General features: G+C 40.0%; 1 protein-coding gene across 1 annotated transcript in view; it reads left to right on the forward strand.

Moving 5' to 3' along the window:
- Window positions 1-16451, forward strand: part of LOC121886177 (NLR family CARD domain-containing protein 3-like) — a 101427-nt gene that overhangs the window by 76340 nt on the left and 8636 nt on the right. Inside the window, exons 7-8 of the mRNA XM_042396107.1 lie at window positions 3387-3516; window positions 7587-7682. Coding sequence (XP_042252041.1) covers window positions 3482-3516; window positions 7587-7682 — 131 coding nt within the window. The 5' untranslated portion in view covers window positions 3387-3481. The remainder of the gene's footprint in view (window positions 1-3386; window positions 3517-7586; window positions 7683-16451) is intronic.

Consider the following 16451-nt stretch of genomic DNA (forward strand, 5'->3'; position numbering starts at 1 on the left):
AAAACATGAATAAATGGGTCTTAAGTCGGGTATGGTAGATGTTATTTCATCCCAGTCTGAACGATTAGTTTCTTTCTTGATTAGTCAATGGAATGTTAAAAAATAGTGAAAAACGCCATTTACATTTTTTTGGAGACTACAGATACAGATATTCAATTAACTGTCATTAACGTTGATGAAAAACAGCAAATTCTCACATTTAAGAAGCTGGAACGAGATAATTTTTGTTATTTTTGCTTGAAAAATGACGAGTAATTAACAGAATAGTTGCAGATTAATTTTCTGTATATTGACTAATCGTTGTGACTCTTCTGTTTTTTAAATATCTACGTATATAAATGTGTTTTAGTTCAGTACGATGGATGTAATCATGTCTCTCTGAAGCCTGGACGGTCGGGACCCTCACAGGAGATGAAAGAGGATTGTTCAGGTAGAAAATATTAAAAAACAAAAAAGTTTGTTTTCCTCAAGTCTTATTTTGAAAAATAAACTTTTATTGTGAAATTCTTTAGTCAGTTTAGTTTAAAGTAATTCAAACTAAATAATTGTAGAAAGCAGAATCATTAAGTTGTCATAACAACAGTTTGGAAACCAGATGTGATTCAATCTGATTTAAATATTTTAAGTTATTCTGTATATTTATTTCATATATAATCGTTCACTCTAAACATTCAGCTGACTGAATAAACCGGAACTTTAGCAGGTTCTGGTCTGAAGACGTGTTGCTATGACAACAGCTCCAGATTAATTTTAAACTGTCTTTGAGAAACTGAATAATCCAGATAAATTATAGATTATTACTGAACAAACGACTGCAACACATTATTTAAACAAAAGATCTTTATCAGTAAACATTTTAAACAACAATAAACTTCCGCTGTTTATTTTAATTTATTAACTAACGGATTAAAAAACAAGATGGCGTCCAGTTTCCATCAATAACAAACGTATTTTCCACATCAGGATCTACTTTTCCTGCGTTTCCTCTCCCTGCCCGGCGGAGTTTCTTTCAACCTTTTCCTACAGTGAGTCGCGCTGCCGGGACGCGGCGGCGGGGAGGAGGAGGAGGAGGAGGAGGAGGAGGGGGGCGTTTCCTGAGCGGCTGGAGTTTCAGGGTCGGTCGTGTTCGTCGTCGTCGTCTCGGTGACGCAGGAGACGTCCGGTACAGGAAACGCCTCCACGGTTAAAGTCTGAGTGCGGAAGAGAGGCGAGCAGGCGAACAGAGCTCGGACGGCTTCGTGCAGCCGAAGGTTGTTCTTCTGCTCGGCTGGACGAGAATCTGCGTCTGAAGACAAGAAAACAAGTTGAAAAGATCAGATTTAAAACATTATTAAAATGTTAATTAGTAGTAAAACATTTCCTGCATGTTGTCACGTGTGAACGGGAGCAGGGATCAATATATTCAGGGAAATATGTAAAAGGGTAACGTCCGTCTGATGAGAGACGCCGTCACGTGGGGCGAGCGAACCAATCACAAGACCTGACGCGTGACTGACGTACTTGCGAGTCTGTTTTCAACATGGCGGCCGCATCATAAACTCTCTCATACTTCAGCTAAACAGGAAACACTAAAAATATGTTTCTGGAAACATGTGAGGTGAGAAATAAACACAGTAACATAATATTGATCCATATTTGATCAGGTCTGTCTAGAGGGCATCTGTAAGTGTTGCAATGCTGCCATCTGCTGGACGTGACGTGTTACTGACTGCAGCTGCACGTGTGAACAGTGAGAAAGGTTTTCCCAGTAATTTACTGGGAACTATGTGTGAAAGAGGCTTTTGTTGCCAGTTTTTTTTGAGTAAGGAACTGATAACATCGGAGGAATATGAATATGAATTACTGATGTTATTGTAGTTTTTATTGTAAAGGATTAATCGATTAATCAAACGAAAGAAAAATAATCAAATATTTCAATAATTGATTTTTTCTGCTTTATATCATAGACATGTTTGGGTTAAAGATATCTGAATATGTTCTTATATTAATGGACAGTTATTCATCACTTTTTCACATTTCATAGACTAAACGAATAATCAGTTAATTGAAAAATTAATTAGTAGATCAATAAAGAACAAATTGAGTTCTTTTATATTTTCATGATTTTTACACCTCATATGTTGCAATATGATTATTTATAACGAGCACATTTTAAATATTCTGGACAGTTTGTAACTTTTTCTCTTTTAAATGTTTAATTTCCAAGATGATCACAACAGTAAATAAAAACTTTATTTGACGTTTCTACACGACGGCTGACTGATGATTCACTGTCAGGTCAAAGACACTGAGCACCAGTTCAATACTATTCATTGATTATTAATTAGCTGCAGAAACAGAAAAACAGACACGTCTTAGTTAAACCAATTAAAATGAAGGCAACAGTTCATTATTAATGCAGACACATGTGGATCTCTGATATTTAGCCACATGTGTGTTTAGTGCTGCAGTTTAATAAAACATTAAAGGGTCATCTATACGTTATCATGTTTTCTAAATAAAAAGAGAAACGCTCGTCTTCCGGAATGACGTACGATAGATCCGTCACTACATGGTTTCTGTTAATCTGTCTGTTATCATACTCGTCTATATCTGAGGGTTTATTGGTCATCTGAGCAGAGAAACAGATAAATCTGATTCTATGTGTAGAAATGAGTTTACAGAAACCCTCCTGTCTGCTGGAGAAATTGGTTATTGAATGTCCCCCCCCCCCCCCCCCCCCCCCCCCCCCCCCCCCTCTCTGTTTGGGCGTTTGAACTATTTTACTTTCGTTTTCTTCACCGTCATGTCGCAGATATTGTTCTCCGTATGGTAAGGTCATAAGTGACAGTTTTCAGTGTTTAATGACTCCTCTCTGCTCTCACTGTTAGTTTAATGAATCGCTCGGTTGTTGAAAGTGTTTGTGTGAATATCTTGTGTTTGTCTTCAGATCAGATCTGTTAACAGTTTGTGTTCAGGATCAATAACTGCTCCAACAGCAGGAGAGATGATGGTGACATATAGTCATGTGTGAATGTGTTGCTTTTCAATGTTAATGATGATCCATCAACAACTTTTATGTTTTCATGTTTTATATTGTTGCAGATGTGTTTCTCAGCAAACTTAGCTGTTTGACATTAAAAAGCAATTATCAATCATGATGATCAGTGTCTGAAATAATCACAAAAACTGTCACATAATCCCACACGTCTACACAAAAATATAAATACATAAAAATATGATAAAAATATTAACATTTACAACAACAAATATATTAAAAAATATGTATTTGTTATAAAATATAGATTACTTCCAAGAGAGACTGTAGATAATAATATCATACACCACCATCAACAACAACAAAGTGATGCTTGAGTTTTGACTTCAGACTGTTTTTTTCTCCACAGACGTTGGAAGTAGATGAAGTTGTTCCTGAAATCCTGCACAGCAGAGACCAGAATCTCCTGATCCCAGCTGTGTGTCCGTAGAGATCAATAGGACCATGGATCCACCTCTTCTTTCCAAAACACATGGAGAGTAAGTCAAGATAATGTCACTGTATTGTTTAGGCTTTTTAACCTTTACTGATGAGGGGATGCTGAAGCAGCAGACAGTATCAGGAGACCAGAAGCACTGCAGATTCTGTGCTCACAGAAGGAGCACGAGGAGAACATGTCTCCATGTCTCTGATGGAGGTCACTGAGGGGGAGTTAAAAACAAGGAATTGATGAGATACACTCTGAGATGCTGAAGTTTCTGGACATTGTGGGGCTGTCTTGGCTGACAGAGAAGGGGGTCCAGAGGATGTGATCCAAATATTGAGGTATCACACTGCTCAACTTCTCTGGAAAGTTTATGATGGATGCTGGAAAGGTGGCGGATCGTTCAAACTCAGATTGAGGTGAAGTGATGGGGATTCTGTCCTGGTCCTGGATTAGGGGATGCTGGAAGTCAGTCAGAGTTGGGGGTGCTGAGAGAAAGTTTATATGATGATGCCATATTAAATGCTACGCAACATTCATGACTTTTGTATTAATCTGAATGGCCAAAGACATTTTACACCAGTTTTAGAATATTTTACACACAACAGACAACAAACTTAAATACCAACATGCTGTATGTCAAAGCAGCGTAGCAGCATATTCAGCTATGGACAGTTCACACACAGGATGCAGGTTTATTCCTAATCAGAAGATGATTTATTGTTGATAGAGCCACAGCCACATTATACGGTACAGGTAACAATACAACAAGGCACGCGCACACACACACACACACACACACACAGCAACCAAAAACATTAACAAGTAACTCTGAACAGGCTGTAGGCAGTGCTTTACAAACAGGCTTTCATTGATAACTACACTCCAAAACACAACTCTACACTACAGAGACGTCCTCTTGCTCTCATTTGAAGCATGTTGCACTACCAGATCTGTGACAGAAACAAGAAATAATGTAACTTACTAAATGATATAATCAATTCATTCATACGCCCTGTAGCTGGAGAGACAGGAAATTGAGAGACGGTAGTGAGCTACATAACTAATCATCCAGTTGCACCATCACACCAAGTTTAAAACAATGAACACACAAAGCATCTGAAATTTACAGCAAACCAGTACATAATATAAATATTGTAACCCAGACCAAAGTGAGCCTGCATGGTGGCAGGAAACATAATAAAACACATCTATTATTGATCATTAATATTCATGATACTTCACATCTAGCTACGTCACGTCCTCTGTGTTTGTGCATCAGATACACAGAAAATACATGAATGTTCTAACATGAAATGAAATATCATAAAAAGAAAATAACAAAGGCTGGATTTTAACCATTGAACAAACCAAGTTTTATAGACTGCATACACTAAAATGCTACTCTGGATCAGTGGACCAGCTGTTTACCCTTTCAAGGATCCTGGAGGGAAGGATCATGAGTCTGTCCGTCTGCTCTGCAGGTGTTTTGTAGAATTGTAGTGTTTTTCCATTGTGTGGTCGTCAGACTGAGTCAGGCCATGATCAGCCACAAGTTGTCGAGTCATGCTGGCACAGTTCAAGTATGTTTCCACTGCACACAGCATGGCAGGGTAAAAGACGTTGTTCACCTTGATGATGTGTTTTGTGAACAATCAGCTCAGCAACCAATCAGGATCATTGCAGCACAAGAAACAATGTTGACTTTAGCAGCGTAACAGCAAGAGGACATTATTAGAGAAATATCAGTCAAGTCAGTTTATTTATATAGCACCAAGGGCACTTTTCACATAGAGCAGGTCTAGACTGAACTCTTTAATTTACAGAGACTCAACATTCCCCCATGAGCAGCACTTTGTGACATCAACAAGAAAAAAACTCCCCTTTAACGGAAAGAAACCAGAAGAACTGGGCTGATAAAAATTACAACAATAATAATAATAGAAATATGCTTATTAATGACTAATAATGATAATAATAATAATAATAATAATAATAATAATATGCCTAATAATGACTAATAATAATAATAATAATAATAGCAGCAGCGGTGGGCATCAAGCTGGACAGCAGTCGGTCTGTAGCTGAAGGTTTCCTGCGAGACGAGAAAGCACAAAACTCCGGGGAAGAAGCCAAGTTAGTGACATGCATTAATGGTTCATGAATACATACACTTGGAGAGGAGGAGGAGGGAAGTGCATCATGGGAAGTCCCCTAGCAGTCTAGGCCTATAGCAGCATAACTAAGGGCTGATCCAAGGCGAGCCTGGTCGGCCCTTACTATAAGCTTTATCAAAAAGGAAAGTTTTAAGCCTACTCTTAAACATAGAGAGGGTGTCTGCACCCCGGACTGAATCCGGTAGATGGTTCCACAGGAGAGGAGCCTGATAGCTGAAGGCTCTGCCTCCCATTCTACTTTTAAAGACTGTAGGAACCACCAGTAAGCTGCATACTGGGAGCGCAGTGTTCTAGTGGGATAATACGGTACTATGAGCTCTTCAAGATATGATGGTGCCTGACCATTAAGGGCTTTGTAAGTGAGGAGAAGGATTTTAAATTCTATTCTGGATTTTACAGGAAGCCAATGCAGCAAAGCTAAAATGGGAGAAATGTGGTCTCTTTTTCTAGTTTTAGTCAGAACACGTGCTGCTGCATTCTGGACCAGCTGGAGAGTCTTTAGAGACTTGTTAGGGCAGCCTGATAATAAGGAATTGCAATAATTCAGCCTAGAAGTAACAAATGCGTGAACTAGTTTTTCTGCATCTTTTAGGGACAGGATGTGCCTGATTTTTGTGACATTACGTAAGTGAAAAAAGGCAGTCCTTGAGATTTGTTTTATGTGGGAGTTAAAGGACATATCCTGATCAAAGATAACTCCAGATTCCTTACAGTGGAGCTGGAGGCCAGGGTAATGCCATCCAGAGTAGCTTTATCATTAGGGCCCGAGCACGAAGGTGCCTATCTTTAAGGATAGGTTCTTTTTAAAAGAAAATTTTTTTAACTTAACCTCTTTAAGATGGCATTTTTATGCCACACAGATTATTTCAACCATTACCTCAGGGCTAAGAAATGCAAAAAATTAAGTTCTTATAACTTAGGCTACTTATTTTTGAAGGTATAATGTGTGAGAATAAACGTTTCGAAATTAACTAAATTTATCAACAGAGTGTGAAGAAATCCCAGTTTTGACGTAATGTCATAGACCTATATGTATTGTGTTACAGAGATATCTACTGAAGTTAGCATGCTAACCAGCTAGCTCCAGCCCTGTCTGGCCTGTATGGTCTTGTAACACCACTTTGTACCACAGGGGCGATAGTGAGTCACTGTAGCGTCCAGTCTGCCCTCAGTCCAACATGAGAGGAAGAAGAAGTAGCTGCCCTGAGCCCTAGCAGTAATGGTGGATCCAGGCTGAATGATGTTGAGATTTTTGCTGTAGGACTGTTTAAAGTGTGTGTTGTAATATGGTAGTAATATGTGGTCAGTTTATCCAAATAACACCTGTTTGGAAAGTTGCACCTACATTGTCAGAGCAGCCAGCTGCTGCTGCAGACACTGGCCAGATGAGACATCAGCTGGTTACATCAGCTGATCCAATGAACTGCACTGAGTTGCACCATGAGACATTTGGCATTGTGGCACATCATTGTAAGCTGGATCGATATTGAAATATCATATCGATAAATTAGTTCTCTACTGTGTTGTAAAATGGCTGCAATTAATGAAAAAATGATGCTGTGTGGTAGAAAAAGTTGTTTTACTATCAGTGAGTTCTCTGACATGTTATGACTGACACCTATCCTAGGAGCATGTGTGTAACTATTCAGTTGGTACTTAGAGTTATCTTGTTATTTATCTCCGTGGAGGAAGGGGAATGTTTCAATGGATGTGAAATGTTGCCCCCTATTTGTGTAGATCAGCTGGACAATTCTTCCGTCTACAAGGAGGAATAGATGAGACTGAAACTGACAACACTTTGAATCTGAGTGAATAAGAAAACACCTCTCCTCCATCGTTCTCTTACAGATGATCTGTCTGGTTCTTAGATTTCAACAAGTGACATTCTGGTCAAAATTCAACATTTTTCAGGTTTAAACTGTCTTTAATTTGTCTTTTGTTGTTTCAGGATCCATCAGCAGAGACCAGACTCTCCTACCCCCAGCTGTGTGTCCATGAAGAGTGACCGGTCCATGACTCCACCGCTACGTTTTAACAGTGAAAGGTATCAACTTAAACCTGACAGAAAGACGTTTCTAACAAAGAAGTTATCCATATTAAAACATACAGACATACAGAATCTCAACATGTGTATTCATCAGTGTTGTTAGAGCTTCCTCTCCATTTAAAGATGATTGTGAAACACTTTATACTCAGTTTATTTACATTCCTTACAACAGCATTTAAAGTGGATTTAATGTTTTTATGAACATGCTCGTTTGATAACCTCCAACAGGATGTGGATGGTTTTGTCAAATAGTGTGATGAAAACCACCTAACTGTAAATATAAGTAAGACTAAGGAGCTTATTATTGATTCATTTTAAGACCAACATGACAAGGGTGGCTCAGATGGGTGTAAGTTCATTTGCTTTTTAAACAACATGGGCGCTGGACGGGAAAATGACAACTGCATCAGTCTTAAACTAACAAAGACACTTGCGTTGCGCTTGGCGCCGCTTTGCGCCGGGTGTAAGATAGGACCCTATGCCTTTGGTATTATTAAGGAATTTATTACGGCTATTTTCTCATAGAGAGTCATTGATTTTCCAGTCCAGGGAGATGGTATTTCTTCTATTTTTTGGAGTTTAATTTCAAAAATTATTTTTGTAATATTGCTCAGCTTTTCTGGGATACATATACCCAAAATGTTGTCCATTTGTCCATCTGATAGGAAATATGTAGGTAATTGTCTGTTTTCCAGGGAAGACACCAGCATTGATCATAGTTTGGTTTCAAGCCTGATATCTTTGAAAACTGATCCAAATCTTAAGTTAAGACCAGTATTGAGTTTACAGTCGGCATTATTTTAAAATTCGTGTCATCCGCATACATTGTTACTTTGGATTCTATATTATTTATAAAAAAGACCCTGTATGTTAGTTAGTTAGTACTTTTTCTCCTAGATTTTCAATAAATAAAATAAATAAGTATGGGGATAGGGGACAGCCTTGTTTCAAACCTCTTTTCAAATATATTGTTTCTGAGAGTTCACCATTATTAATTATTTTACATTTTGAATTGCTATAAAGTGTTTTTATCCAATTAATTATGAATGGATCAAAATTGAAATAGTGCACACATTTGTACATAAATTCTAATCATAGAACATCAAAGGCTTTTTGGAGACCAGCAATAAAAACTATACCAGGTCCTTGTACTCTATTATAAAACTCTATTATATCTAAAAATCTGTCTAATGTTATCTTTTATACTTCTCCCTGTCATGAATCCTGATTGATCTGGATGAATGACTCTCAGGAATACTTTATCTGGTTGGAAAGATATTTGGCCAGACTTTTTGCATCATAACACTGTAATGTAACAGGCCTCCAGTTTTTAAGATTTGTTGGGTCTTTATGTTGTCCATTGTGTTCCTGTTTTAAAATGAGTAAAATCAGCCCTTCTTGTTGGTCCTGATAGTTTCCCTTCCATATATACACTATTAAAACATGCCAACATATGAGCTTTAATATGGAGATAAAAGGTTTGATAGGATTCAGCTGGTATTCCATCCAGGTTTAGGCTTTTAAAGGATTTAAAAGAGTTAAGGGCCACAGTTCCTCCTCTGTGATCGATCCTTCATATAAGACTTTCTCTTCACAGGTTAACTGTGACCTCATTGATGGGAGAAAATTTTTTATTTATTGGCACTTAAAAGCAGGACTGGAGGATTTTCAAATGAAAATATTGTAGAAAAATATTGATGTTCTTCTTTGATAATATCTTTTAGCTCTAAAATGTGGTGTTATTTATTATGAGTTTTGTGGTGTTTTTTGCTGCATTCCTGTGTTGTTGGTTCATGAAGAATTTAGTACATTGTTCTCCTTTTTCCATCTATTCTACTTTATTTCTGTAGTAGTTTTAGCTTGTTTTTTCTTCATAGATAAGTTCTAATTCTTTTCCCTTTTGTTTAAGAGAGTTTAATGTTGCTATATTTTAATTATCATCTACAAGTTTGAATCATTTGATTTGTTGTATTATTTCTTGTTCTTTAATAAGGTGTTTTTTCTTTATCTTCGAGCTGTATTGTATGCAGTGGCCTTTCAGGATATACTTAAAGGCATCCCATAATACCAAAGTGTTTGCTGTTCCTACATTTCAGTGAAAAAAAAGTATATAAATCTTAGAAGCCTCAATAAAAACCTTATTTTCTAAGAGTAACCGATTAAATGTCTAATATCCAGGACCTCTCTTTTGTTCAGAGTAATTATATTTATTCCACTAAAGTTATGATCTGAACGTATTCTATCACTCATTTTTATGACTAAAGTGGTCAGTTTAAAAGAAACCAAAAAGTAATCTGACCTACTTACCTGGTTTAATCTTCACCAGGTGTATCTTACCTTTTGTGGATTGTTCATCCTCCATATATCTATAAGGTCTAATGAGGCCATTAGTTTCTCTATAGCATCATGAACTTTTGGATGATAGTTTTCCTTGTGGGATCCTTTTCTGTCCATTTTATTATATATTTTTTAAAATATATTAATATACACAATAATAATCTTTCACATTGTAATCCTTTTATTTGTAATCTTTTGCATGTTTGTGTGCTGCTGCGCATCCTGTGTGTGTAACAAGCAGAGTGTACGTTGTGCACTCATCTATGTGGCTGCATATTACTGTCTTCATAATGCGTGTTAGAGCCATTTGTATCTAACTGTGTTAAGGTTACTCCCTGGTTGCCACAGTAGGTGGCGTGTTGAGCAGCAGTCTACGGAAATGTATATGTAGAGGAAGAGGCAATTACTCCTCAGGTGTGCTGCTTACCGGGAGAAGCACACAGTTTTTTGACCGCCGTTTAGGGGCTAATCTTTATGCCTTTTTGTTGTTTTCATGCAAGTTATAGATGTAAGTGTATGAATAGCAAATGCTTTAGTGGGGCACGGTGATAAATAAAATATCTGAAGCGCAAGTCCGAGGATGTTTGATTTAATACATGGAGCCGCCGCATGACGACGCGTCAATTACATGTCCCGGTAACAGCCCCTCACTGTGGCTTAGGTTTTGTTTTGGTCGAAATCAAGTCACTACATTTAGGTCAAAAAACTTAGCTTCAGTTAGTTCGTTAGCCATCGTGCATGGAGGAAGACTCGACGCTGGATTTCCTGCATTTGTTTGAAAGCATGGGAGGTGGAGCTGGAGGACGCACCGGTCATCAGCTGATTCATCCATCTGGATTGTGACATCACGGCGCCCACCGCGTGTAAGGTAAAGAGTAGCGCTACCAACTTTATGGCCATAATAAAGTGTGCACACAACTTTGCGAGCGTAATCCCAATGCATTGGTCGCTAAAACAACACTGATAAACTGAACTTTATCTCGTTGCTTTCATCTTGGATGTGCGTTGCGGTGTGAATTAAAGGACATTATGGACGGTAAACCAGACGTGGTTGCTGCGGAGCAAGCGGCTGCTGCAGCCTCGGTGAAAGGAGGAAATGTTAATGAGACAGAATCTGTAAAAAGTAAACGGTCTATTACATTAACACACAAAGCTCTTGTTGCAAAGGTGGAAAGGTTACAAAATGTAAGAAAAGACAAATTAATTAAGGCTAAAAACCTAAGAAATGTAACTCAAGAGCTTATGCAGAGTGGTAATGCAAAAGAGATAAAACATACACTGGAAAAAATTGTGCTTTTGTGTGGGGAAGCCAAAGATGTTCATGTGGCTCTGTTGCCTTTAATGTCCACTGAAGAAAGTGACAAACAAAACACTTGGTTTGCTGCAAAAATGCTTGTTGAAAATGGTTTAATTTCTGAGGTTGAAAAATGGTTGGCAAATGATCATTGTGATGAGGATGGTGATGATGTTCACCCTGATGACAGCATATCAAATGTTGCCAGTAGACATTCTCACAGAAAAAGCACATGTAGTGGTAAAAGAAGTAACAAAAGTGGTAAAAGAAGTAACAAAAGTGGTAAAAGCAGTAACAAAAGTGGCAAAACCACAGCTTCATCTCGCATTAAGGCAGAAGCAGAAAGGGCTGCACTTCTCGCTAGAGCTGCGGCTTTAAAGGAAAGGCATGCTCTAGAGGCCCAGGAGGAGCAGCTGAGAAGAAAAAGGGAGCAGCTTGAGATTGATGCTGAAATAGCTGCATCCACTGCAAAGCTAGCAGTTTTTCAAGCTGCCTCAGAATGTTCCAGTAACTCTCAAGCACCTTCTGATGGAATGAATTCTTACTTGCAAAGGAATGAAGAACAAAACCTAAATTCCAAAGGACTCAATCCTGCAGCAAACTCATTTAAACCATACACATGGAGTGCAATGCCACAAAGCAGCTTCTCAGTAGCCCAAAAGGAATCAAGTGCACTGAACGCACACTCTGAGGGAAAAACACATCAGGTCTTTGGATCAAAATATGAGACAAAGTGGAAAAAGGAAACAGAAACATCTGGAACAATGCAGTATGGAGATACACAACAAAACCTCTCTCTGCCAGTCAACAATGTGCAGCCTGCATCAGTGGAGCAACAGCATTTATATTCTGTACCAGTACAAGGAGACCTGTGCACCATAATGCACCGACAAAATGAAATCACAGCAGCTCTGGTTCAACAACAGCGCTTGTTGTCCTTGCCTTCTCGAGACATTCCAGCATTCGACGGTGATCCTCTTCAGTATAAAACCTTCATAAGAGCTTTTGAACATAGTGTGGAATCAAAGGCTAGCAAAGCTGACTGCCTTTATTTTTTGGAGCAATTTACAAGAGGGCAGCCCAGACAATTGGTGAGGAGTTGTCAGCACATGATTCCTGACAGAGGTTATCAGCTGGCTAAAGAGCTTCTCCAAGAACACTTTGGAAGCCAATATAGGATTGGTGCAGCCTACATGGAGAAGGCTTTGGCTTGGCCCGCAGTGAAGGCAGAGGATGTGGGAGCACTGCAAACTTTTTCTCTATTTCTGCGAAGTTGTTGCAATGTAATGGAGGAACTTCAATATGTGCAGGAGCTGGACATGCCAACTAACATGAGAGCAATCATGATAAAGTTGCCATTTAAGTACAGAGAAAAATGGAGGATACAGGCACATGAAATACTGGAGAGGTACAATCGCAGAGCTTGCTTTAAAGACATGGTCTCATTTATCGAACGCCAAGTTAAGATCATTTCTGATCCACTTTTTGGGGACATCCAAGACACGATAAGTGGTTTGCCTGCAGTAAAGAGTGTTAACAAGTTCAAGCCACATTCAAAGTTCAGCAAGGTCAGAGGTAACAGCTTCGCCACAGTTACTGTAAGTGACGCAGCCAAGGGATGTGGAACTCCAAGCTCAGTCCCACAAAGGCTGGACTTAAAGGGAATCATTCAAGAAGCATGTGTTTGCTGCTCTCAGTTGCACAGACTAGAAGAGTGTCCCAAACTGAAAGGGAAGAAGCATTGGGACAAAATTGACTTTTTGAAGGAAAAGGGGATGTGTTTTGGCTGCCTGGGTAGTGGACACAGGAGCAAGGATTGCGACAGGCGCTTAACCTGCAAAGATTGTGGTCAGAACCATCCTACAGTGCTTCATATCTCTGGAAAGATAAGAGCCATCACAGGAAGTGAACACACTAAGGGCATAGCACATGTTAAACCACCTGCATCAGAAACTTGTGGACATACAGGGGCCGGAAAGGAGGATAGCATTTCGTCTATCTTGCCAGTTCAGGTTAAATCCATCAGGGGAAGCAAGATAATACAAACATATGCGTTCCTGGATCCTGGGAGTATGGCTACTTTCTGAACAGAACATCTTATGCAAAGGCTGAACATTACTGGTAGGAAAACCAGTTTCCTTTTGCGCACTATGGGACAGGAAAGGGTTGTGTCAACTAGCACCCTGAATGGTTTGGAGGTAGCTGGTCTTGGCAGTAACCGCTTCTACAGTCTCCCAGAAGTACTCACACAAAATAAAATGCCTGTGACCACCAGTAACATTGTCACACATGGAGAATTGCAGAAATGGCCATATCTCTCGGATGTACAGATCCCATGCATTGATGCTAATGTTGACCTGTTGATTGGCACTAACGCTCCTAAGGTATTGGAACCATGGGAGGTCATCAACAGCAGAGAGAATGGACCATATGCAATACGAACTGTACTTGGCTGGGTAGTTAATGGTCCCCTTCGAGATGGAGAGAGCAGCAGGCCTAAAACAGGATTCTCGGTGGCTGCTGTCAATAGGATTTCTGTCTGTAAACTGGAGGAAATGCTGAGCAACCAATACAGTCATGACTTCAATGAGCGAAGTTCAGAGGAACAAGGAGTGTCGAGAGAAGATATTAGATTCTTAAAGATGATGGATGAGTCAACACAGCTGCAGGATGGACATTACAGCTTGAAAATGCCCTTCAGAAAGGACCAGCTTTCGCTTCCTAATAACCTTTCTATGGTTAAGCAAAGGCTGCTGGGATTAAAGGGGAAGTTCAGGAAAGATGAAGTATTCCACAAGGAATATACCAGCTTCTTCACTGATGTAATTAAGAATGGCTATGCAGAGAAAGTGCCTCAACATCAGCTGGAAGGTGAAAATGGAAAGCTCTGGTATATACCCCATCATGGTGTACGCCATCCCAAAAAGGGTACATTGCGTGTTGTGTTTGACTGTTCAGCTGAGTTTAAGGGAACTTCACTCAACAGCCAGCTGCTACAAGGCCCAAACCTCACTAGTTCACTGTTGGGTGTTCTAACCAGATTCAGACAGGAGCCAGTGGCATTTATGGGAGACATTAAATCTATGTTTTACCAAGTTAGGGTGGCTGAAGAGGACAAAGACTTCCTGCGCTTCTTGTGGTGGCCTGAGGGCAATGTGAACCAAGAGATTGAAGAATTTCGAATGGCAGTTCATTTGTTCGGGGCTGTCTCTTCCCCAAGTTGTGCCAGTTATGCACTCAGGAGAACTGCAGAGGATAATCGGGCTAATTTCTCACTAGAAGTTGTGGAAACAGTCAAAAGAAACTTTTATGTTGATGACTGTTTGAAGAGCTCGCGCTCAGACGAGGAGGCAGTTGCCATGGTTCAAGCTCTCGCTGAAATCTGCCAAAAGGGAGGCTCACTTTGACAAAGTGGATCAGTAATAGCAAGGCAGTACTGCAAACCATTGAAGAGGAGCATAGAGTGAAACACTTGAAGGAACTGGATCTGGATAGAGATGAGCTTCCAGTCGAACAAGCTCTTGGGCTGCAATGGTGTGTGGAGTCAGACACATTCAAATTCAAAATGGCGATGAAAGGAAAAACCACAGAGCAGGCGAGGAATGTTGTCCATAATCAGCTCGGTCTATGATCCTCTGGGTTTTCTTGCCCCAGTAACCCTCCCAGCCAAAGTCATGCTGCAAGAGCTCTGTCGGAGACGTTGTGGATGGGACGACAACATACCTGCAGACATTGGCCATCAGTGGAGAAGGTGGCTGGAAGACCTGAAAAGGTTGGCAGCATTCAAAGTTGAAAGATGCATTAAGCCCAAAGACTTTGGACAGCCCATTAAGGCACAGCTGCACAACTTCTCTGATGCTAGTCAGGATGGATTCGGTACTGTTACTTATCTCAGGATTGAAAACTGTAAGATGGTCCATGTTTCTTTCCTGTTGGGTAAGGCAAGAGTTACCCCTCTAAAACCGATTCCCATTCCCCGTCTGGAGCTTGCGGCTGCTGTTCTGGCTGTGCGGGTAGATCAGATGTTGAGAGCGGAGTTGGAGCTGCCACTGGATCAGTCAACTTTCTGGACGGACAGCACTGAAGTGCTTAAGTACATAAAAAAATGAGGATAAGCGTTTCTACATATTTGTATCAAATAGAGTAACAAGTATTAGAGACGCAACTCAAGTCTCTCAGTGGAGGTATATTAATACCAAAGACAACCCTGCAGACTATGCCTCCAGAGGTATGAAGGTTGGAGATCTGCTGGATTGAGGGCCCGAAGTTTCTCCTTGACCCAGAAAAGAATTGGCCTGCAGACATCACAGAGGTCACAATTTGCAGATGATGATTTGGAGGTCAAAAGAGAAGCTACAGTAAACACCATCATTACCCAGGGCTCTCCGACTGCTACAGATCAGCTTTTAACTTACTTTTCGGATTGGAGGAGACTCAAAGTGGCGGTGGCATGGTTTCTCAAATGGAAGAGAATTCTGCTGCAGTTGAAACAAAAGAGAAAGGACTTACATGCTCTTGAGCTCCACAGAAAGGAGGCAGGTGGATCATCTCTCAATGTGTCGCTGGAGATGGAGAGGGCCAAAAGAGCCATTGAAAGCCATATGTTGTCAGCTGAGGATCTCTTAGATGCTGAAATGGCCGTCATTCACTACAGTCAACAAAAGAGGTTCAAGGAAGAAATCGCCGCCCTATTAGCTGGAAAATCTGTGTCTAGAGACAGTTCTGTGTACAAGCTTGATCCACGTTTGCAGGATGGATTTTTGAGAGTAGGAGGACGATTGAGTAAGGCTGCTTTGCCAGAAGAGACTAAGCATCCACTCATTCTGTCAAAAGATCAATACATCTCTATGCTCATATTGAGGCATATTCACCAACAGGTGGGTCATGATGGAAGAAATCACACTCTGTCAAAGCTGCGCAACAAGTTTTGGATAACAAATTCCAATGCAGCTGTGAGGAAAATCATATCACAATGCGGCTTTTGCAGGCGACATAAGGGAAGAGTGGGCGAGCAAAAAATGGTAGACCTACCGAAGGAAAGGCTTCTTCCTGATCTCCCTCCCTTTACAAATGTCGGAGTAGATTACTTCGGGCCTTTGGAAGTAAAGAGAGGTCGAAGTCTCTGTAAACATTAT

Source organism: Thunnus maccoyii, chromosome 19 (genome assembly GCF_910596095.1).
Source record: "Thunnus maccoyii chromosome 19, fThuMac1.1, whole genome shotgun sequence".
In the NCBI taxonomy this organism is placed as follows: Eukaryota; Metazoa; Chordata; class Actinopteri; order Scombriformes; family Scombridae; genus Thunnus; species Thunnus maccoyii.